This window comes from Falco punctatus (assembly GCF_963210335.1).
Source record: "Falco punctatus genome assembly, chromosome: 6".
NCBI classification, from domain to species: domain Eukaryota; kingdom Metazoa; phylum Chordata; class Aves; order Falconiformes; family Falconidae; genus Falco; species Falco punctatus.
Genome location: NC_137585.1, coordinates 20,026,850 through 20,051,213, shown reverse-complemented (window position 1 = coordinate 20,051,213; position 24,364 = coordinate 20,026,850). Strand labels below are relative to the sequence as shown.

Genomic DNA, 24,364 nt, shown 5'->3' with positions numbered 1-24,364 from the left:
TGGGGCAGAAAATTTTGCCTGCCTTGCTAGGTAGGACCCACAAACAACAATGCTTTACTCTCAAATATTTCCAACCTCTGGAATACTGAAGTGTAACCCAGATACAGTTGAATCCTGAAGAAAAAGGCGAATGCAAAACAATATGTAGACTTGAGTGTGTGCTTGTCAACTCCTGAGTAGAGCAGCTTTGTTTTCTGTGTTCAGAAAAAGCCACAATTGCCATGTGCCACCACACTTTGACTCTGGTTGCTTTGACTAACTTAATGGCAATGAAAGGAGATATTTTTGTTGTTAAGGAAGAAAAAATTACTCTTACCCATATTACCCAGATTCTTTTCCATAACTTGCTCCAAGGGATAACATGAATTACATCGAAGTACAGAAGTCCATTAATTAGGTGTTCATAGTATTTCATGCCTTCTGAAGATATTACACTTTCATATGTGTAATCTATAACTGCTTTTTGTTGTAACAGGTTTGATCATATAATACAGTATTAAGGAAAAACAAGAAAAATTATCAGTAAATCTTTATAGAATTAATTTATGTTAGTTACTGAATACTTTGCTCAAGACAATGAATCTTGATAGTTTGTCTTCAACAACTAGGGCCAAATACGGAGGAACATCCTGCTTCTCAATTTCAGTATTTGTATTCTGGGAAACTTGGTAAACTCACCCAGATTCATTACTAAATTTTCATAGTCATGAGTGGATTTACTTTGTATTCTGCTATGAAAGATACAGCTTAAAGAAAAAAAATAATCCCCTTTTTATGGTAGCTAAATAGCAAATATTCTTCTGAGTGTGAGCATAGTCTCCTGTTCATAGCTACTACTTGCATGATGGGTAGAGTGTTCCATGTGAAGACATCCAGGAGACCCAGGCAGTGTGTTTAGAAAGTACTATAGATATTTACATTAGGCTGTTGGGAGACTCTCAACTGCATTAACAGCTGTTAAGTAGAACCTGTCTGTTAGTTTATGAATTTCTAGAATTATGCTAATTCTGTTATCTTTCTTTATACGCAGAAATAGAAAGTTTTTTATTCGGTTAAGAGAAACAAGCTTGAAAGTTTGGTGTGAGTTCTTGTTTGCCTGGGCAAATCGTGACAACAAGGAACTACCGTAATCTGACTCAGTGCCTGTGTTTGTATTTTATTCAGGTGTATTGTTATTTGGTGTAGTAGCAACAATAAAACCAACAAAGGCGCACAGTAAAACAAAACTGAGGTTATTTTGGCTTGGGGTTGACTAGACATTTACAGCAGCTAAAATTTTTATCTGACTCTGCCAGCTTTTAGGTTTACCAGGGAACAAGGGACTGTAATTGTTTTAAGCTGTGACTTGATGGATGTGTTTGTTTAAAAGAAATACTCAGCATTCTGCTATGTGGTGTATCCTGAATCAACTGGAATGTTGTTCTTTGTGATTGTTATAACGAAAAAAAGGCCAAGAAATGCAGGTTTCTGCTAGAACCTGGGGGGGTTTGTTTGTTTGTTTTTGTTGGTTTTGTTTTTGGTTTTTTTTTTGGTAGGACTTAAGTTAGTAGATTTCAATATTCTATGCTGTCTTTGTGTTTTCTTCTATTTTTTTTTCCTGTCCTGAGGAATGGAAAGTAATTCCAGTGCATAAAAAATGTAGCCAAAAAAGTGGTTTATGCTTTTAAACATTAATTGTGAGGAAATCAGATCAGGAAAACATTTGAGTAAGAGAGTGGGTCTGGTTTTCAGGAGGATTCGGATCTGTAGTCATTAAGTGGCACACTCATGTTCTTAAGTCACAGCCAGTGTTATATGTGAAAATAGTATCACATTACACTCTTATGTTCTTTTGGGCATGTAAGGATATTTTTAGGAATTCTGTATTATTAAACTTCCTAATGGTCGACAGTACTGTACTTCTTTTTTGTCTTTACTATAAACAATGGGACTTCTAAATCAATACTTGACAACTAAGCAAACTTGTGAGTAATATTTCACCTTAGGGAAAACCTGTACATAAAAATTTTCCATTGTATAACTAGAAGGTACTTTGGGGAGGTTAATTTGACTAGATTTTTTGAAGTATATTTTAACCTATTCTGGCAGTAATTTTTGTCTTAGGGCAGATGTTTAAAAGAAATCAGTTTTCTTGCCAGGAAGCAGTAAATGAGTTCATGTAAGCTTTACTGCAGTTTTCTTCATTAAAGTGAATAGAATGGCCCTTTCAGTGCTGATTCTTGAATATTCTGTTACTATGTCCATATATTACAATGCAGACAGATTATTGACAGCATGTGTGTAAAGTACAAGCATACGTAACTATCAGCTTATTGTATTTATGGTAGTTAAAGCTCCTTAAGAAGCATAAGCAATTAAATGCTATAGATGAAGACAAAGCTAAATGTTGAATTGCCAGAAGGTTAAACATGTTTAGATTGGCTATTTAAAATGTGCTTTCTTGTGTACTGACAGTAAAGGTTTAACAGCATGGTGTTATGTGTCTCTTACGCTGCTTTTTGACATTGTCATCCTGGTTACCTTGTTACTGACTTTTGAATTAGTTTGTGTAAATGTGTTTTTGTTACAAGTGGTTCTTCAGAGCAATACATAAACTTTGGTGACCTCCAAGGAAATGACTTACTGAACCAGTAGCACAGGTGATTTCTCACCATTTTGTGCTCTTTCCCAGTGGGATCACAGCAGAGCTGCACAGACCCTTTCATTGCCCTAATACTGCTGTTGTACACTCTTTCTTATAGAAGAAAATTGTTGAAGAAGCAATGTGTCATCTTACAATGTTAAATGCTGCTCTTTTGTGGCAGTTTGCCTTCTCAGGCCATTGTCCCTGGTGAAAAGTGCAAGTGTGGTTTGGTGAATGCTTTTCTAGGTTGAATGACGAGATCGATCCCCAATGATGTGTGTAGGCAAGGCAGTTTTTGTGAGGTCTATGCTTTGCAAGTTAAACTAAGAGGCGAGTTGACCAGCTACAGGTTTCTTTGTACATAATCCAAAAGGTGAGTCTTAGTGCTCAGCAGCACAAGTTTACCTATTAGTTTTCCTGGACTAACAGTTAAGATTCATGGTCTCAAAGCCCACTAGTGTTGGGCTCCACTTGGCTGCATCTGTAGGGCCAGAAGAGATGCATCATCTTGCTGCTTTGAAGAGCTAAAATTAATTTCTAAACTTAACATTTAATGTACATCCAAGTTGTTAACTATTTTGTATTCTGCAATCATGAGATCCAGAGGGACTTTTCCTCATGAGTTGCAACTGTTCCTCAGCACTACTCCTTTATGTTCTTCCTGCCAGGGCTTTTGCTTGTGATGTTTCTTTGGCATCAGAGCTTTTGTTCTGACCTTAAAGCCAGAAGCCAATGCTGCTGTGCAGGACTGCAATGAAGAGCCAAGGCTGTTTGTGTGGGGCTGAGAAGCTCTGGGAGGGCAGTTCCGTGCTTCCACAGCTCAGTGGCTGTGAAACACGCTCCTCTCTGACAACCACATCAGAACTTTTCCTTTTTTGTCTTTCCTTGATAAAAAGCTTTAGCCTCTTCCTGGTTTCAGGCACCCTTTGGCACACTGGGCTGCTTTTTATTTGTGGTTTTATGCTGGTTCTGACTGGGATGTTCTTTATTGCTGTGTGGTTCTAGCAATCTAATTTCAATTTGCTCTGTTGGCAGATGCTTAAGACACAATAGAAGTTTTTGTGTATCTGTGAATAGAGATACATTATTTTCCTTTTCTTAAACCTTTGGGGTGATTTTCCATATCTCCAAATTTGAGTGGTTCAAATATGCACTCTGTGTAGGTTGCTGTAAATAACATTTCTGTGTGTCTAGCACCACTTAGCAGTGACAACCATGGTTTTGTTTTGGTTTAAGCTCCCTTTGTTCTTAAAAGAGAAATTGTAGAACCCACATTCAGACTGAGGTAGAGAAGGATGATTATCAGAGAAAATGTGAAATTGTAAAAAAGTCAGTGAGGTAAAGGCTGTATGTATATTAGGAAAGTATTGCAGCGTATAAAACTTACTCTTTTCCTAAGGTCCATACTCTAAATCAGAAAAGAAGCATCTTTCATGGTGTCCTTTGATCTTAAAAAACATAGATCTCTACTGCATGTCTTCTGATATAGAAATGAATTAATGCTTTCTGGCTTAATGACTGAGACCCCCTTAGGTCCCTGATTTACAAAGACTATTACACTCGCATGCAGCACGTTGCTCCATTAAATTCTCTGCAGTGAGGAGAGGTGTGCATGTGCAGTGGTTGTTGCAGGAGCAGCACTTGTAAAGGAAATTGCTGTATACATGTCTGCAAGTTTACCAGAGCAGCATTTAGGGCAGGGGATCACAAAAGCATTTTCTGTCTGCAAAATGCTATAGTGTTGTGTACCTTTTTCCTTTTGGATAACCCCACATTTAGCAGGAATAGCTGGAGTAGGCAGTGACATTTTTAAAACGTTTATAGGATGTGGATCTTATTTGAGGATCAGTCAGGGTTGATATTTTTGTAACTATTTGCAGATTTTGCAGGATTGGGGGAAGGTTGTGAAATTGCTTAGAAAGAATATGCTCAAAGTAAACAGCATAACACTCTTGGATTATACACATTAATAGAAATATTTAACTGATTGTAAAGACCTCAGCATTGTGTAATAACAATATGTTACATTCCAAGATCCCAAGGTGTGTTACAGTCATTAATTAATTGAGAACAATTTCCTTTGATGATAAGTAGTCTTTCCTTAAAAGATACTTTATCTTAAAAGATACTTTAAAAAGTGCCTATTTTTTCCTTTTTTTATTTACTTTAATTTAAGAGTATATATCACATCACCTCTCTGCTTAATTGCATCCTACTCTTCCTCTGCTTAGTTGGTAGTAAAGAGCTTTGCTCAGAGGGCAGAAAAATATTCTGTTGGTGTGAATGAAAATTCAGTACAATGTTGTAATGAGAAATTGAAAGCAGACACTGTTGTACTGTTTTTATATATATATATATATATATATTCATTAGCATGTAGTGGCTTTTAACCTAAAGGAAGGATGTCAACTAAAGTGGAAGAAGATAGTGTAACATAAAAAAGCTCCAACTGATGAAAGCTTTATTGGGTAGGGAAGAGGAAAGACTGTTGTCTTTCTCCCAGCATATTATTAGGCTGTCTTTTGTTCCATGTGGCCCTAGGTCTAGTCCTTCTTCATATGCCACTTAAAGTTTAACTAAACAAACAAAATGTTGTATATTTGATGTAGGCATTCAGGTCTGAGGATACCATAGGCTGGTCTCACAAGCAGGAAGGGGTCAACACTGCAGCAACATGGAAACCAAATGCAGTTCGCCATTCCCTCCTCTCTGCAGAGGACAGATGGTTCTCGTGTTCTACTTATTTTAATAGCCCTTCATGGGATGCTGAAGGAATGTTCCAGCTGAGGAAAGCCAGTGTAGTAACACCATGGATCAGTGTGCCAGACTGATTCCTTTGCTTCCCAGGAAAAAAAAATAAAATGCAATCAGTAAGTTGTTCTGGTTTAGACTGGATAAAACAACGGCTGCTCCAGGGGCTGATAAAATTTGGAGGCCTCTTTAATAAGGCCTGTTTGAAAATCTGTTTTCTCAAATTATGTCCAAATACTCCCTGTGAGCTCCCAGTCCCACCCTTTTGTCCAGTGCTGAGCCCTACACAGTTATGCAACGCAGCTTTCGAAAACTGCTTGCACACCATTCCTAGGAGACATCAACCTGGATGTCAGAGGGCCAGGGCGGTGTTGCTTTTCCCATCCTTGTTTCTGTTTGTGAACAAATCCCTCTGAAATTTGCCTTTTCTAAGGGAGATTGACATGAAGGATTTGTTGTTGTTGCTGGCTTGCCTTTTTCTTCTCTGTCCTGGTTTTTTCCTTCCCTTTAATCAGAACCAATCAGCAAGATCTCCTTTTCGATTCAGGATTTCATGAGAACTTGTAATTGTAGCGTGTTGGTCTTAATAACAGATACCTTTGCTAAATACGCTGATGCCAACTAACTTGTTCATCAGAGTGAAAATGAGTGAAGTACTAGATACATTGAGTGATCCATCTCAGATCATGTTGGTGTTAACACATGCTAACAGAGTAATTACATTTGGAAAGCCTAGTTGCTAGCTACTGATGTATGTAGTTAGCCTAGTAAAAACAAAGACCAAAACACTCCTACTCCATAAAAACAAATAAACTTCAGTGTTCTCTCCTCCTGGCAATCAGGAATTAATTTAGTTAACTGAAACTTTAAGAGGAAGTACAAAGTCAGGTCCAAATCTACAGTGGTGATCTTAAAAGCTCTCACAGAAGTTATATTGCATTTTCAACTCTTTTCAAAGCTGTTTGTAGTGAGCTGGTTGTCTGTTTGGGTCCTGTACACCTCTCTTCTCTAGAGAGTTCAGTTGGTTAGTGATTCCCTTCTCACAGAAAGGATACCGTTTCCTCTCCTTTGTGGCACTTCCCACATCTGAACAACCAAATTCCAGAAGAGACGGAAGAGGTATACAGCCTGAACCTCTCTGGTTTCCATTCATTTGTGTTGTCTCAAACTCTGGCCATGCTTCACTGTGAAGAAATTGGTTTCATTCTCTTGGTGCCCTCCTTGTAGGTACCCCTGAAGCCATCTCCTCTCCAGGCTGAGCTAGCCCAGGTCCCTCAGCATCTACTCATGGGGCGGTGCTGCAGCCCCTGACCGTCTTGGTGGCCCTCTGCTGAACTTGTGGCAGTTTGTCGATCTCTCTCTTTTGAGGGGGAACAAAACTGGACATGGTCTTCCAGACATGGCCTAACAAGTGCAAGGGGACGATCCCCCCTCCCCGCAAGCTCCGGGCCGTGTCCCCACTGCCCGGCCCGGGTGGCCGCTGGCCGTCCCTGCTGCCGGGGCAGGCCTGGCTGGTGCCCAGCTCGCTGCCCACCGGGCCCCGGGGCCGCTCGGCAGAGCTGCTCCCCAGGCCGGGCCCAGCCGGGGCGGCTGCCGGGGCTCGTCCCCCCGCGGCTCGGCTCGGCCTTCGCCCTGCTCAGGGACACTGGGCCCTCGGCCTGGCAGGGTCCTGCTGGGTGGCAGCCCCTGCCCCGAAGTGTATTGAACCATCTCCCGCCCTCCTGCCCCCCTCCAAATTGGTGTCATCTGCAAACCTTATAGTGCCCTCCATAATTTCCTTCAGGTGATGGGTAAAGAGATGTCAGTTCTGCCAGTTCTCCCAAATTGCAAGCCAGCTAGCCTTGCCTTTAGGGAATCTGAAATAAACTAAACCCTGAGCTTTCATAAGCACAATAAAGGGGCAGAGTGGATTGGAAATAAGCCTTTCAGGTTAGTAAATTATCCTTTTTTTGTATTCTCTAATACACTAGTCACTTTCTTACATATACATACTAAGATTTGCAATGAATATGTGTGTCCTAAAAAACAAGAGAGGATGGGAAGGATCATGTTCCGAGACTTGTTTGCTTTTGGGTTCTGCCCTGGGTTTGCTATACGCAGATGGAAAAGCATGCAATGTAATGATTAGAACAGTGAAACTGAGATCACAGAGCAAGCCCCTAGAAACAAATGAGTTTGAAATTAATATTATCAAAGCATAAAACTACCAGCCCTTCTCAGTTATTAATTCTTATTCCTCAGAGTTCTTGTTTTCATCCTGAGTTAAATGTTGTAAAAGTATAATTGAGTTGATGCTGGTGTAGCCAGCTACACTGCATTCCTTGGAAAAAGGTTGTGAGGATAGGGGGTCTGAATACGATCGGTGGACCATAGCTGTTTGCTGCTACAGTGCACTTATTTCAATACTCTGTAGATTTAGGCCTGATTTAACAAATGATAAAGGGAATTACCAGCTACTGGAATTTGAATTGATGAAGGCCTTTAGATACTGTGAGCAAGACCTGTAGCAGCAGGAGGCACTTCTCCATAGGATTTTTCTGGGGGGTGGGGGTTGGAAAAGAAAAATTCTAGAAGCAATTAGAAATAGGTGTGTGTTGTAGGAAATGCACTGTTACCTCCTTTTGGGGACTCTAAAATGAAGTGTTTCAGTTTCAGCTCTGCTCCTGGGAGTTCACATTATAAAATCTTTACATCTAATTTACCCCATGAATTGGAGGCTTTTGATTCATGAAGGTTCCATTTGGCTGGGACTGTTCTGTCCCCTGGAGAGACCATGCTTCCACCATATCAGGACTGAGGTAACCGGGGAATGTTATGACAGGTTTGCAAGATTGCAGTGCAATTAAACATTTGTACTTGTTTTCATGAAATACATTACCTTTACAAAACCAGCAGAACCTTTGCTTCCTTTTTCCTTACATGTCTGTCTCATACAAGTAGTAGTTATTTTGTTTTCATGGAGAAAAATATTTAAAAAGCCTCCTAGTCACAGAATGGAGAGGGAGGAAGAGAGAGAGGCATGAATACTACTACAGAAACTAATGAACTGTTCTTTTCCTTGGAAGTTTTTCAGGAGAACATGCATGTGTCTTGACTTCTAGCTTCTGGAGAACACAGCTGGAACTAGGGAAATCTGATTTGTTTTCAGCCCTGACAAGACTTTGGTGTGATAGTGGGCAGGATGTTCAGGATGAGATTCACAGGGGTGCTGAAGTGCTTTGTCAATAGTTGTGTAGCTATTACTGGGCTCTCCACAATGGGCTTTCTCTTAAGCGTGTCTTAGGTGTTTCTGTTGTCTTAAGGTGCTGGTTTTGACCTGCTACCCTTAAAGTGACAACTTCTTGCTGTACTCCAAGTGGCTTCCCAGGAGCTTTCTAGCTCCCTTTCTATTTAACTACCTCTGTATCTTCAGCATTGAAATATTGAGTCCCATCATAATTTTTGTGGCTTTCTCTTTAGTCCCCACAGTTAAATCTGTTTCTCATTATAAATGCCTGATTTGCATGTGAGGGACTAGAACCTGCTGAACTCCCTAAAGTAATTTTATGACTTATGCTTTAGCGCATAGCTTGCTTTTTTGGGTGGTTAGACAGAAGGAGCTGTGTCGTTACCTACTACTGTTTTCTCATGTAGCTATTTCCTGACTTTCTGTATGTTTCTTTTAAGCTGCCTTGATCTTAAAAATTCTAGTTTTCCACCTCTTCTCTTTTTCTTATCCAATAAAAGCTCTGCTTCCCTTCTCTTCTTGTACAAAGAGATGTTTCTACCCTTTTCCTGCCACCTCTTTCTGACTACCTGAAAATTTCCCCACACAAGGTTATCTCCATACTTACTTACATGTTTATCTTGCATGGTTGCTGATTTGTCTTTCCCACTGCAGGGGTCCTATTGAGGTAAGTCATCTGTTAGCTTCTTTTCCCATTAGCAATCTGTGTGGTAATGATGATGACTGAGAGATGAAGGATTAGAATTGCAGGGAAATGAGACAGGTTATCCAGTCAAAAGGCAAAACCCATCATTAATATGATATATGTAAAGTTTCTACATGTGAAGATTTAAAATGCTCTTTCTTCCTATTTAATTAGCGAAACATCTGTTTAGTTAAACATTATTTAAAAAAAATAAAGCTAATTTTAGGCTTCTAAATAATTATTAGGAATGGGAATGATAGTCTTTTTACTTTCAAACTTTAAAAGATGACTGCTTGAGTCTTGTGCTTGAAAATAATTTCTATGTGTATCTTTGGGGGATTTTAATAATTATATTCATGCTTGCTTTTTCTCTTGAGTTCTTGAGAATTGGGAATATGCAAACACATATAATTTGGGAGCTTAAAGAAAGGGAGGTGAACTTAAATGAAGGGCCAGTGCAAAATAAGAGCCAACACCTAAGGGAGCAAGCATTTAGCAGCTCTTGCTGATGTTAACCTGAGTTGACAGACTCAGGGAAACTGTTTGGCATCAATGTGTGTTTTCTTTGTTGCTGGGGTCCTGTCCCCCTCTTCTGAATTCTTTACCTAAGCCTAGACTTAAATGCAGAGAATTTGAGTCCTTGTTCTTGACTCCTGAATCTTAAACATAAACATGAAGTATCTTCATGAGTCACCACTCTCTGTTTTCCAGATGCATTCTGTAATTGCTTGAGCTTGTTTTTATCCTCTTCTTTGAGTGTATACAGCCAACTGATTCAACAACATTCTGATGCTTTTTAAGTAATCTCAGTGAATTTGTCTAGAGCTGTGAGTTTTAAATTTATATATATATATATATATAGTGAGCATTTTCCTATACATTTTTGAGTGACTAGTTGAAGTATTTAAAGTTTGTTTTGAAATCAAGGCCCCAGATATTTATACAATTGGTGATAAGATAGACAGCTGTAAGACATAAATTTACTGGTTATAGGTTGCCTGCATTGGTTTCAACTGAAATTGTTATGCTGATGTGGGAGAGCAGACATGTGTCTAAGAAGTGGAGTATTCCGTAACAGTTTTGTGATGTAATGGAGCAGTTTTGCAAAATTCTTTGCTGCTCTGTAGGGGAAAGAACTGTGCTGTCAAACAATGGAAGAAATACACTCTTCTGTATCCTATCCTGGTTTCTTGCTGAAGTCAATTTCTGACTTCTTAAGTATATTCTTAGATTCTTTCAGAAGAGAATATTTTTCCATTCCTCTGCATTATAAGGAGCAGATCACCTGGAAAGCTACTTAAAGAAAAAAAAAATAAATCTATACCTACACTTTTTCTGTCATTTCCTTATTCTGTCATTTAAGGGCATTGCTCCATTCTCACATGACAATGATCTTACTGGAACCTCTTTGTACCTTAAGCTCTTTGCTCATGTTTCAGAATGCTTGTTAATTTGTTTTTCCATAACATGGAGAAATAGTTACTGTAAGATCTTCTGTAATGCGTTGCTTGTTGACCCAGTGTGACTTGATATCCACTGTCTGGCAGCTGCATGGGCATGCTTGTTAGTCCTAGTTGTTCTTTAGCCCATGTTATCCTCATATCCAAACTGCTTTAAGCACAAAAGCACAGTAAGGAAGAAGATCTGAACTTTGGTGTGGTCGCATTTCTTCTTCATGCCCTGTATAGGCAGACTGGTAGAGCCATTTGATGGCCTATCTGAGCCTTGCATTTTGCACCCATACATAATTCTAGGGTTGGATGTGTAGCAGTGACAGATGCTGAGCAAACAAATCAGCGTGACTCCTTCCTGCAAAAGCCTGATGATGCATGTTATAAGCCATTGTGAAATTTGTGGTTGTGCAGATCTGTGTCGGGGAGGCCACTGCAGCTCAGTCTGGTCTCCAGCTTCTTGCACTAATGGACAAAAGCAATGTAAGTAGATGTTGATTCCTGTGGTGTTAACCCTTCCTTTTAATCAGTTGTTGGTAATTCTGACTAAATCTTTAGAATGCATACTACTGAATGTTCTACCTACCTAGCAGTTTTATTTTTAAATAATAGTGTTGCTAATGCTTTATCAACTCAACTAACTGCTGAAAACATTAATTTTAGAGTATGTAACAAAGTAGCTTTAAGAACCTCCATGCAACATATTTTCTGGAATGTGTTTCCCCATTTACTCTAACTTAAAGGGGGGGAAAAAAGACTCGAAGACTCAGCTTGGCCTCAGGAACAAAAGTGCATCTTCCACTGCTGTGAGTTACTCCTAAATTGCTATATACATGTTCATTTGATCTCTGCCTGCTTGACTTAATTAAAACATTGGAATGTTTGTTCAGTAGATCAGAACATTTCTGGGAGTTATTTAAATCAGTAAGTACTCTGCTTACTGTCATTAAATGTCTTTCTTCCAGCCCTCCTCCCCTATTCCTCACAGTATGTATCAATAAGTGATATATGATTGTAAAATAGTAAGTTAAGTCACAGATGGTTGAAGATAAAAACTTTAAATGAATGCTGAATCTCTTAGTTGTTCATGTTGAAGGTTTTGGTGTGGTGGTGGTTTGTTGGTTTTTTTGTTGTTGTTGTTGGGTTTTTTTAAATGTTTCCTGATTAAAAATACTGTTAGTTTTACTTTTTTGTACCATTTTACATACTACTTCCATTCTGTTCCACATTTTTGATAGTAGCCACGACTCTATGCCCTGCTGACTGCTTTTCCTCTTTCCCTTGTATATGCAGCAAAAGTTGACAGTGATCATGTAGAGATGCCTTACAACTATTAGGCACACAGTAGCAGTGTCGTGGGCTGTTTTAGTCATCCTATTTTCCAAGAGCCTTTCTGCTTCTGTGAGGTGCTATGTGTTTTGAGGTTAACATTCATGCCTCCAATATGAACAGTGAGAGAGATTTTCAGTCTTCTTTATTTGAGAACACAGCCTCCTTGCGTGCCACTCCTTTCTACAATTTTCTAATGATTTAAATAGTGTTTAAACCTGACTGATGCATATTCAGTTCTGTTCATATTCTCATTCCCCATTGAACTGGTATTTTTGCCTTGCCTTCTGAATTGCTCTTGCCTTTTTAACACCATCAAGACTTAGGCTTTAGGAAGATTTATTACTTTCTCTTTTGTCAGAAACTTTGGAACTTGACATAAGCGAGACAGGTTTTTTTTTTGGAGAGGAAAGTGATGTGAACCGGAATGACACATGCAGTTCCCCACTACCCAAGTAGCAAGAACGGCATATTTGCTTTATTGGGTTAGCTTCAGTTCTCCAGGCTATCATGAGAACATTTGTTTAAGCTTATGGCTTCAGGTTGTTTATAGGTTCTTGCAAGATCAAGGTCTTGGTGGCGTGTTTGTACTGCAGGGTAGATGAGAGTCTGGTGAGGTGTCTGTTGTAGTGCTAACTGACTGAGGGAATTTGTTTCATTTCATTTTAGCTGTGGTGAAGTTGTAGATTGTCTAAAAAGAATATTTCAATATAGTATTAGCAATTAGAATAGGCTGAATAATGTTAAAATATTGAATCAAGGATTTGCATTGTTGTATGTTGCCATTCGCTTTCCAGAGTATGTTTTAATTTGATTTTTTTTCCCATTCCCTCTGTTTGAAACACTCAGCAAGTGTTTGTATTTTTCCATTCCTCAGATTTTACTATTGCAACTCTGGAATTTATTTTGGTTTTTTAGATATGAATGGCTTGATGTTTTACCTGTCCTTGTAAGGCATTCAGTTGCTCAACCTCTGTGAAGCAAAACATTGTTTAATGAGTTCTGATCACCACATGAATATATAGGGGAAAGACTGCTGTATCACTTTCTTTGTTTTGTTAGTTGTTAGTTTTTAATTTAATTTGAAAATAAAAACACAGGTTGGAAAGGCTTCCTACATGCTGTAACTGATCCTTTGTGTCAAGAGGTTAATAGGCTTATGGAAATGTCTACTGCTTACAAAATATGCAGGGCCCGGTGACCAAATATTTAAGGTTTCTACCATTCTTTTCATGCCTGGTGGCTTGGACTAAACCAGAGGCTACAATTTAATTTGTTGACCTCTGTTTTGTGAATTCAAAGCTAATTTGTAAAAATCCGCTGTTCTTACCAAGGTTTGTTGTCTAAAGTGCTTCGTAATCTCGCTGTTTGCTGTAAGGCACATTTTTATTAATCTATATTGCTGTCTAGTAAAAAGCACCTCAACAGCAGAGAAATACATATTTGTTCTGAGTAGGCAAAACCGGGGAGGATGTTTGTCAATGTTTTCCATTACTTTTCTCTTTGCCATATTCAAGTTCAGTACATATACGTGGTCTGGTACCTCAGCTGGCTTCCTTGGGTCTTCGCTAAACTGGCTGTGTGCTCCTCACTTTTGCAGCTTGTTCCCTGCTCTTAGGTCACCGTTATTTGGTGTATTATTCCATGTTCTCCAGTAATATTAGCTGACTTAGGGGAAAGACTTAAGAAGAACTAGATGTTGTTTTTCACTTAGAGTGTTTTGATGAACAGAAGCAAGAGGTTTGAAGTGGCTCATATAGGTGTCTATGTAAGAGAAATATCTCCCCAAAATTTCACTGTTGCTTCATAGTGTATATGGAAGACTAAGTGTAAGTAGTGGTTGTCATGTGCTTCCCTATGGACAATTTCTGTGGGATCTCTTCATTTAAAAAATGCACAAGGCTGCAAGATGCTGTAGGAAAAATGAACAGTACTTTATTGTTTGAGTAATGGTATGTGATATTTACACAAACCTGGTTCCGAGGAGTGTAATTCAGGCTGTCATTTTCTGATTTGCTTAATTGTGAAACTTCAGCATTCTCTTTATATTTAACTAAATAGTAACTGCCACTGGTTTATTTATACACACACACCCCACACCCCCCAAAATCATTATTTTCATGAGTTCAAAGAATTATCATTGCTCTTTAGAAAGTACGTGGTCTGGGAGTGGCTTTGCTAGGCAGTGCTAAAATACGTCTTACCTGACAAGACATTGTTAGCAGGGAGAGACATTAACAGGGAGGAGTAATCTTGCATGTGGATGAGGGGAAGTGCAAAGCATTTTCCTTGTGCTTCAAGCTTGACCTAAGCATAGTTGCTCAAAGGGTAGTGTGCTCTCCATCACATATGAAGTCTTCAACAATTTATCTGCATTTGAGTGGCCAACTACATTTGGTCAGTGAGCAGCTATAAATATGGGTGGCACTCGTGTAGGATGGCAGTCATCTTGTTTGCAAATATGAACAAGAAGCAGCAGGATGACCTTGTAACAGGTTATCTAGGCAGCCAGTCACAATCAGAAAAATCTCCTGTATTAAGGTACAGAATAGATCGCTAATATTTAAATGGTGTGTTTATCTAGCGAAAGGTTCCAAGGGTCTTTTCTGGAAATGATATGCATGGCCCCGCAGGATAACAGGCACTGAGCACTGCAGATTAATGCAGCAGCCTCTGCATCTGGTAAGGACTTTCAGCTGGCTCATTTCTTAGCGTTTCTTCATTCTGAAAGTTGCATACACTTATGCTTTCAGCCTTGTATTTTTCCTGTTCAGTCATTTCCACATACAGCTGTGTATGCTGGATAATACTGTATTGTTTCAAATGGCTTTACCTTCACTGAAGGTTTTCTTTTTTCTTGGTTTGAATAGTGTTTCAAAACTGCAGGGCTGTGTAATACCATTCATGAAGTTGAATAATTGGAGAGGGGGAGGACAGGGGAGGATAAGAGCTGTACAGGTGTAGATATACAGGAAGATTAATTCAGATAGCAAGAACTGCAGAGGAGTTGGCTTGCATAGCAGAAGTGCTGAGGTTATGTGGAGAGCAGAGAAAGCAGCCAGCTTGAGATGAGTGAAAGCTTGTAGCCAGGGAATAGAAAGAGAAGCAGATCTACAAAGTATGTTGGAAGAAGTCCATAGGGAGCTTTACAAACCAAGAAAGATATTACTTATGCTGGGTTAGGTTTCTTTCCATGCAGATGTTGTGTTAGCTCTTGCATTGTCATTATCTTGGACCTCTTCAGTGTGACTAATATTGCACAAATTTCAGATCTTCTTTTTGTCTCCATGCATGCTCAGATGCAAGGAATAAACCTTGAAAAGTTTTCTCCATTGCTTGTCCTTCCGCTAACCCGAAGTGAAACTTTGAAATAACTTCCCTCCTTGGATTTTAAAAGATTAAACAGGGAGTGACCATACTTTCATTTACAAATCAAACTAACTTATGTGCTTTGCAGTTCAAGTACAGAACTGTAAAAAAACAAGGTGTTTTTTATGTTCCACTATATGATAAGAATAAGGAAAGTGATTTCTGAGCTTCCTTGATGTTTGTTTGTGATAGCTGCTTTAACTCTGGTAGAAGGGACGATGGCTGGGAAGAGGCTGTGGACATGACTACATAAAAAATCTGTATGATAATGCCTCATAAATGCCAGCTCTGTAGAGAAACTCCAATATTTCTGTTTCCTCTGAAAAACTTAGACTGGATCATTTTGATTTGTGTTCTGTTCCTGTGTTTCTCTGTTGTTCCTTTCTCTCCTAGCAACAGCTAATTTGGAAAGAGGCTTTTGATGCTGTATGGTATTTAGACAATGTGTATCCAATGCCATGATCAAACCTGGCTTAGCATAACTAGCCAGAGTTGCAAGCATATGGTAATGTCCGTAAGGAATTAAGCCTTGAGGACTGGGCAAAGAATCTTTCCAGAAGAGCAAGGATTTGTCAACAGAATTGTAGCCCATATGTAATTCCTACAAATCTGTGAGCGGGAAATGCCAATGCTTATTAGCCCATGCATTAAATATCATTGAACAGATGTTCAGAGAGCCTTTCATTCATAGTGCTCTTAGCAATGAATGAGGTATTATGCTCCCATTCTACATTTTTAAGTGAAGTGTAAAGATATGTTTGAAAAGGAGAAATAGTGTAAAGGGCACCCTACTGCCATTCATATTTGAACAACATTTTTTCTTCTCCAGTACCCAAAATTAATTACAGTGGAAATAACTATTTAACAGTACTGTCTCAAGTTATACAGAATATGAAATTACACAAGTATTGTTTGTTTTCAGTGAAATATGTACACATCTCTCATATGGCAGAGAGAATTTTTCAGAAACAATGGCTCTTGAGATCTAGCCTTACCGTTTCCTTTGGGCCTTATTACCTTTGTTTTCAAGGTTCCTTCAATATACATACGTTTTAATCATGTTGCTTTTAAAGATCTTAGAAAGCTGCAGGAAAAATTAGGTGTGATATATTCCTAAATCCTATTCAGAAAAGTTCTATTAGTCTCCTCCACTTTCTTTTCCTTTAAATTCTCTCCTTGTTTTACACTAATATGACTGACTTTATGGAGAGTCCTGTCTCTCTCTACTGATTATAGAAGAGTCTTGTCTGACTTAAATCTGATTCTGATGTTTAGTCAGCTCAACCTGTATGAAAGGATCCCGCTTGAGATTCCTGTTAAGGGTCACACAGAAGGACAGTGGTTTTCCTGTGTGTCTCTCACAGGCACAGTGCACTGACAAAAGCCCAGATGCATCTCAGGCCTTCAGCCTATTTGTACCTTAGATACATTTATCGTGTTATGTGTGAGCTTCTTGGTCTCTGTCAACTACGGTGGTCTGACTTTAACAAGAAAAAGTAATGGTGGGGTGGGAGACAGGTGAGCAGTGTGGGCAAGAGAGTCTTGCAAAGAAGTATCGAACGGCGTTCTTGAGAACTACATCCAAACTCCCAAGGCTTAGGAAAATACGTTCTCAGAGGCTAAAGAGTACCATATCTGCCTGTCAGGGAACTCTCGCACCATCCTCTTAGATGTCTGATACCAGCTGATGAGGGACACTGAACTGAAACACTAATGAACCATACAGTGTCTTGCCCATGCCACAAGTGTGGCTTCCAGAGGTTCCCAACATGGAAGTACTTAGCATTTAATGATACTCCTTTTTTTGTCTTTTTTATCAGTTGGCAAAGAATGGTATAAAATGTCGGAATTTTGAACCTCAGTAGAATGAAAAAAATACATTAAGAGAAAATAGTAATTTTGAGGGACCTTCATTCATCTGCCACCATCTTGTATTCCTCTCTAGGTTCTATCTCATGCCTCCTCTTGAAATTTAAAGGTGTTTTGTAAAGAAAGTGTTAAATCAACAGCAGGTAGTCTAGAAGGCACTTCAGAGGATTTGCATTTTATTCCATTTTTTGTTTATTTTTTGTTTAATTTGGCTGGCTTGCGTGCTATATATTATGTAAGTCACAAAGACTTTTGATACCCCTTTGTAAATTATTATATTCATACTTAATTCTTGTTTTCTCTTTGAAAGAAAAGTAGAAGAAAAACCTGAAGTTACTAAGTTGGCTGTGCTTTGGGTGGAGTTGGACTAGATGCCCTCCAAAGGTCCCTTCCAACCTAAGCTATTCTATGGTTATAAAATATTTTAATTAAAGATTCATGTTTTCTTTTGAGCTTCCCTCTCTGTAGTTTCCCTGTGCAGCACTTTTGCATGAAGCCATTTTGGAACACAAGATGAACTGACTTTTTGGGTTCCCCTGTTTTTTGTGCGTTGGCATCATCAGCTCTGTGTGTGTGTGTTCTGGGCGTGAAGTCTTTAAGAATCCTGTGTCATCTTTGTAACATTTGCTGACTTGTGCAAAGAAAAGTATGGTCAGTGCAGTAGCATGTCCCTTCTGTCACCCTGTCAAATAAACCCATTTTTTTTTTGTTCTGTAATACGGATCTGTACCTTGAAGTAGTAAATTCACAGAAGCTTCCTAAATTCTGCTTCTGTGCTACTAAGTATTTCGTATTATATTCTGTGACACATTCATTATGAAACTGCCCCCTTAATGAGGAGCAAAGATTCAAGAAAAGTAAGATGACTAACATGACTTAAATAGTTTCAGCCAAAGAATTAAAGGTGACAATAAGAGGAATTCTAGAAATACCAAACTAAGCCAGTTAAATAATTTGTCACACCTTATTTAAAAAAAAAATTTTGTGTGTGTTTAGATGTTGAATTATGTTTCACTTCTTAAAGATTAATAGAAAAATATGCTAACCACAAATGACATAAAAGAACTTTATTTTGAGATTAACCTACTCTTGGGCTTAATTTAAAATGCTGCTGTTTCTTGGCCTAACATGATTTCTGCTCACACATCCCCTGCCCCTTCCTTTCATTATTTTAACAGAGCCATCAAGCCAGAGAATTTCATTACTCATTTAGGTCTGTTTTCAAGCTCTTAACATGCTTATGTTGCCATATAATTGGGCATTTCAGAATGATAAACATATTAATTGATCACTAAAAATATTATCCTGTTTCACGAACAAATTACATTGAGCTTAGAGCTCTGAAATAATGTACTGTTTCCTGAGACCTTTTTCATTTGAGATTGAAGGAACAATAGAAGCTAGGGGAAAATAAAACACTAAATTGGGAAGGAAAGGAGGAATCACAGGGGTGGGATAGCAGGCTGACAAATAACCATCTGGATCATCTTGTTTTCAGTATCCAGTCACTTAAAATCTTAGGTCTGGAAAGGACATATGGTATGATCTGTTCCAATTCTTCCCTATCATGGTCAAGCATGTTATGCATTCCTCTTCATAAACCAAACAAGTTTCTAATTTCTGACTTACTGAAAAAGCGTGGAAGTCCGCAAGCATTGCAATGCTTTTAATGTTTGCTTGAAACTTTCCTTGAAACTTGGTTTCTTTTAGCTTCAATAAGAAATTTTGTCTGGCAATGGTTAGTCCTTATCTTTTCATCTGTGTACGGTTAATTCTTTGGTGGGAGGTACTCATCAGGCTATGTGTTAAATTCCACTAATCTGTTTTATGCCAACAGAAATTACTATGGCTTTGTCTGTTTGTTATTATTCCAGAGTAATTGCTTTTTTTTAAGGTCTGTTTTATGTTCATTCTGTTGAAAATTCAATGGAAAGAATGTCTCAGGGCAAAGGGAAAACATGTCAAATAGCAGGAATAGCAAAGTATGGAGTCTCAGATTGTGACACTGGTGGTCTCAAACGTGACTAACAGCTTTTTGCTTTTATTTTTGTAAAACCATTAAAAAGTTAGTCCTGTTCTAAAATGACACCAAAAATGGCAGCTGACCGGGTTGTCCTTGAAATGCATGAATGGGCTAGTGCAGGTTTCGGCTGTTTGCCTCTCTCTGGACGGCAAGAGTGCTCTCCCTGCTGGCTCTCCAGCCCAGCTTCTGGCAGCTGCTTGCAGCAGGAATGGTGCTGTGCCAGACTCCGTCGAGTCCCTGGAGTGCCAAAGCCTTGAAGACTGAATTTAAACAACAACAACCGAAGTAAATGTAACAAAGAGAGCTTAAAAATCTTCCCTAAGAGTTTTCAAATGGCTTGCGTACTGGTCCAAATGTACTGTTGATGCAATTTTATTGGAACTGGGAATTTTAAAACTTTGGGGGATTGCTAACACTGCTGTCAAGCATGCATGTTGGATAAAGTGGGCTAATAAAGGTCCACAGCCTTTTTACACTGCTAGGTCTGAGCCCAGTTATATTTATGTGGAGCTGCAGTGCAGAAAAAAAATATTTTAAATGTGGAAAGTCCTTAAGAGAGAATTTTATTCTGCAGTCGGTAGAGAAAGATGACAAAAAATGTCATATAGAATGTACCGGTAACAGTAGTGGTTTGTGTCTGTTTTCTAGCTCAAAGAGTTAGATGAGGTTGAACACAGCATACATTTTTATGTTTACGTTTTTAACTGCCTTGTTCTGCCTGTTTTTAGATTCCTCCTTGGTCTCTCTTCCAGGCAAAGACTGTTTCTTAGTACTTTCTTCATAAAAAGTATTTCATCTTGATTCAAGAAGTCTGGACTTCAGCTCATTCCTCGCAATCCCATTGAAATATGTTTTTTTGCAGTATGTGTGAAATTGGTAATGAAATGACATACTGATTTTTGCCCTAGAACAAACCACAGTCCCTTTTGAAGAATAAAATTATTGGTAAGATAAGCAGTTGTTTCTGAGTATACATGTGATCCATCTATCCAGTCTCCATTCTCAGCATTTCAGTTTTAAGTTGTTGGGTGTTTATTTGGCAAATGGAGTTCATTTAATCATCAAAGGTAGTGAATGCATTTAAAGTGGATCTGTGTATTTAAAGGAGATCTCAAAGTGGATGGAGAAGTACATACAGTGATCTAAGGATGTAAATGGACTTGTGCATCCCAGAGAGAGCCCAATTTGTGGGCTTGCTTGTTTATTCAATACCTGTATTGCATCAGAGCATCCAATTAAAAAGGTGTTTATCATCTCCTATCTCTGTATCTGGAGCACTGTGGAAATGGTACTCTTCTAAAAGCTGATAATGATGTGTGTTGGAAGAGCAGTTTCAAAACCTTTTATGGTACCTTCTGGTATGAAGAATACTTTTAAAAGTTAACTAGTTCTTAACATTTGCATGTCTGACTGCCTGCCTTGGATTTTCAAAAAGGAGGAAGAGGAAAATGAGGTCTGTGGGCTAAACCTGGGTAATATTTGAATGAGCCCAATAATGTGAGCCTTAAGTTTATAGCCAACACCACCTTCCATCAGTTCAGAATAGAAAGGTATAGAACCATTACTCTGTGTGCTGTCTGTGCAGTTCTGACATAGCTGTTTTAGTGGAAACAAGTTGTTCGCTTCACCCTTGAGTCCAGAAAAGGCTCTGTATATATTTGAATTTGCATGAATCTTCTGGCATATTTATTAGTGAATCTTCTGAAGCTAGCTACTGTTGCTCTGGTTTGTAAATGCAGTAGTCCATTTTACAAAGTAATGATGTGTACTAGAGAACAAAATTGAGCTCAGACTTGGCACTGAGTCTTTGATTTCAATCACTTGTGCTCCCTCTTCCCCACCTTATTTTCTCCCTTCCAAGACTTCATATAGTGGTGCTTTTGGGTTCCCCTTTTCCCGGACTACTTAATCACCTGGTTTTGGCAGTGTTAGACACAATTTTTTGTATGATTCTGAGTAAACACTGAGACAATTTTTGCTTTAGACTTTGTTTCCTGAGAGGTGTTTGGAGGAGAATTGTTGAGGGGAAAAAAAAAAAAAAAAAAAAAAAAAAAAGATTGTTTTCACTGATTTTCACTATAACCCTTGATAATTTCTAGGCTTCAATTTGGGGCCAAATGTGAGCACATTTTGTATTTATTCTTTGGCTAGAAGGGCAAAGTGTGTGTTTGGAAAAGGCTTCACATTACACAGAGGCTGCTTGGACCACAGGCTTCAGCAGATGGAACTGCTTAACAGATACTCACCCCTGCTCTGTGTTCCTCCTTAAAAGGTTTTTGCATACTAATAGCCAGCATTTAGATAGTGGTATTTTAAATCTCTTGGGTAAAGTTGAGAAATAATACAGCAGATATCATAATCTGCATTGCCTTCCTCCACCCTTTTGCACTAATGTTGATTGTAAAACCAAAAAGCTATTCATTGATAAAATCTTTCCCGAGCAGGGGTCAGTTGTCCATTTCCTGAGCCATGCATAGCTCTGTTGAGAATACTTTTTTTCTCAGGAACAATCCTTCCTTTTTGTAATCTCTGTTCTATTTTCCATATGCTGTCCCTGGATTATTTCCAGGGAAGAAAAGAAACCACCAAAAAAAACTCTGACCAAACCAAACCCACCAAATTTCGCTCCAGCTTTGGTACCGTTGCAGCATCTGTTCTCAGACTCATATGTAAGGACCTTTATACGAGGCGATTGCTGTAAGGTTTCCACACACTGACATGTCAAAGCTCCAGTTTCTTCCTCTTGTAAACTGTCGTAGACTTGCAGTAGCTTTAGGGTCAGCTTGCTTGATTAAGGACAGCAGAATTTGGTCTTGGCTTGGGCTTGTGCATCTGTAACTTTCAGTCTGGAAATATATTTTAGACGTTTTAGAGTGTAGTCTTGCAAACAAATACTTTTTTACTTCCGTCACTTACAAGGTTTATTTGAACTAAATTATATTACAACAAATAAATATAAACAGTACTTCTGCGTAACACTTTTTATCTTATGATAGCAAAACACTTTACAAACCTCAAATTCTGAGGTTTTTATTTCTTAGAATTACTAAAATTACTGTACTCGAAAGCCAGGAAATGGTGCAGCATGGTTTGAAATCTTTATCTAATTATATGCAAAGCTGGCATTCATGCTGCTCCACTGTCAGCAGGATAGTCAGCCTGGAGTCTGAGAAAGAGAAGTGCTGGAGAGATAAGTCATGTTTAAGGGGAATGGGAGGACTCTGAGAAACAGGATATGACACAGAGGCCATGGGAAAAAGTAAAATCTCCTCCTTTGCCACAAACCCAGATGCTCACACTAAAGCCAGGCTTTCAGACCACAGCACTGTAGGCCTTGGTGAGGTGGGTTCTACGTAGGCATAAGAACAGCTATAAAGAGCAGCTGGCATTTGGGGACCTTATACAGCATACTCGTGTATGGACAACACTTTGTATATGATGAATTTGAATACAAATAATTATTATTAACGTTTAGCAAAAGCAGCTGCTTGTAGAAGCCAGGACAGTTACAAAAATGAGCAATTTTATGCTGAGAGAAGATTTGGTCCTGGAACAAAACACTGGGCTAAGGAGGAGCCCTTAGTGTTGCTAATAAATATCCACTTAGGCAGATTTGTCACTCATGTTTCTGAAAGTTTTGTGGCTGGATGAAAAGAATGCGCCTTTATTTCTTGAGCAGCTGTGCTTTTAAATGGGTGCAGCTGTACCACAGTGTCCATTGACACCAATTGCTTCGTGATTTAGTGTATTGGTTGTAGTGGGTAAGTGTAGTCAATCAAGTAGAGAGGGCTTTGTTTTATGTTTCAGGGGTTTTTTATTTACTGGGAAGTGAGGAAAATCTTGTGAAATAGCTGAAGGTTGTTAGACTGGAACAGGCACAACTGCAGCATATCTGTGCTGCTGCTGTGAAAGTTTTTGAGGGATATGGAAGTTGATTATTGTTTGCTGTTAGCTGAAGCACAGCTTTGCCCGAGCTGTCTGTGTTTGTTCCAGTGAGGGCATGACCTGCCACATGCAACGTGGAAGCCATTTGAAAGATTTCCTATGGCAAGAACATTTCAGTTATGTAATGACGTCTTTTTGTTAGAAGTATCTGAAAACAGGAGCTGTGAACTTGCAGGCAATTCAGAGCTGAATTTTTTCCTTAGTCTCACTCCAGAAGGTTTTTTTGGAAACTTTAATGGAATGCTGTTTGGCATTTTTTGATGGGAGTGAGTGTGCATGTCTCTTTTGAAGGAGATATATTTTTTAATTTTTTTTTAACTAACCCATTCTAACAGTGAATTTCCTAAATTCACAGCTTTAGGACACTGAAAGTTTTAACCTTGGCTCTGCTGATGATTTGCTGAGTAGGCTTGGAAAAGGCCTTCTGTCTTCCTGTTGTAGGGATAAATTATTAAATATCTACAAAAAAGTTTTGTACGTATATACTAAGATATTTCAGCATAATCTTTTATAGGTAATACTGGAGCTTTAAATCCTCATCTTAAGGATTTTTCACAAAAGTAAAAATCAGGAAGACATTGCTGCCACTCCTGTCAAAACTGAAGTGATTAAGTAAAATATCAGGAAGTAGAGTTTGTTGAGGGAGGTTGCTTTTTTATATAAATGACTGCAATTTCTCGAAGATAAGTAACTCCTCTAATAATGCATGTCAATTATCTTGTGTACTGTTTTTAAATATCTAATTTTCTTTGTTAATAAGACAGATAATGTCACTCCAAATAAAGCCATACCATTGCACTGTGTTCCTTGAACAATGATGCCAAATTATTTTCCCTTTCCTCATCCAAAAAGCAAACAAAACGCTGCCTTTTAATCTGTTAGGCAGTTTTAGATGCCCTGAGGAGAATGGTAAAAGCCTTCAATTTCTACCAGTTTCATAAATACAAGTAGCTGGGTAGAGGAGGGAAATGCACATTATATTTGTAATTTGGAGCCAGTGGAGAAGGCGGCGCACTGAGAGTGCACTACTTATTAGACACCAGAGAATCCACAGGCAAGTGGTGTTTTAAATGGTGCCATGCTGCAAATTTCG

General features: G+C 38.7%; 1 protein-coding gene across 4 annotated transcripts in view; it reads left to right on the top strand.

Moving 5' to 3' along the window:
* Positions 1 to 24,364, top strand: part of PDE3A (phosphodiesterase 3A) — a 270,061-nt gene that overhangs the window by 90,362 nt on the left and 155,335 nt on the right. The window contains exon 1 of one of the 4 annotated variants that reach the window (XM_080391146.1): positions 1 to 11,219. This exon is cut by the window's left edge and continues 6,141 nt beyond it. The exons of 2 other annotated variants lie outside the window; for them this stretch is intronic. In XM_080391146.1, the coding sequence (XP_080247272.1) occupies positions 11,205 to 11,219 (15 nt within the window). In that variant the 5' untranslated portion in view covers positions 1 to 11,204. One more of the 4 variants, XM_080391145.1, reaches the window with a different exon arrangement.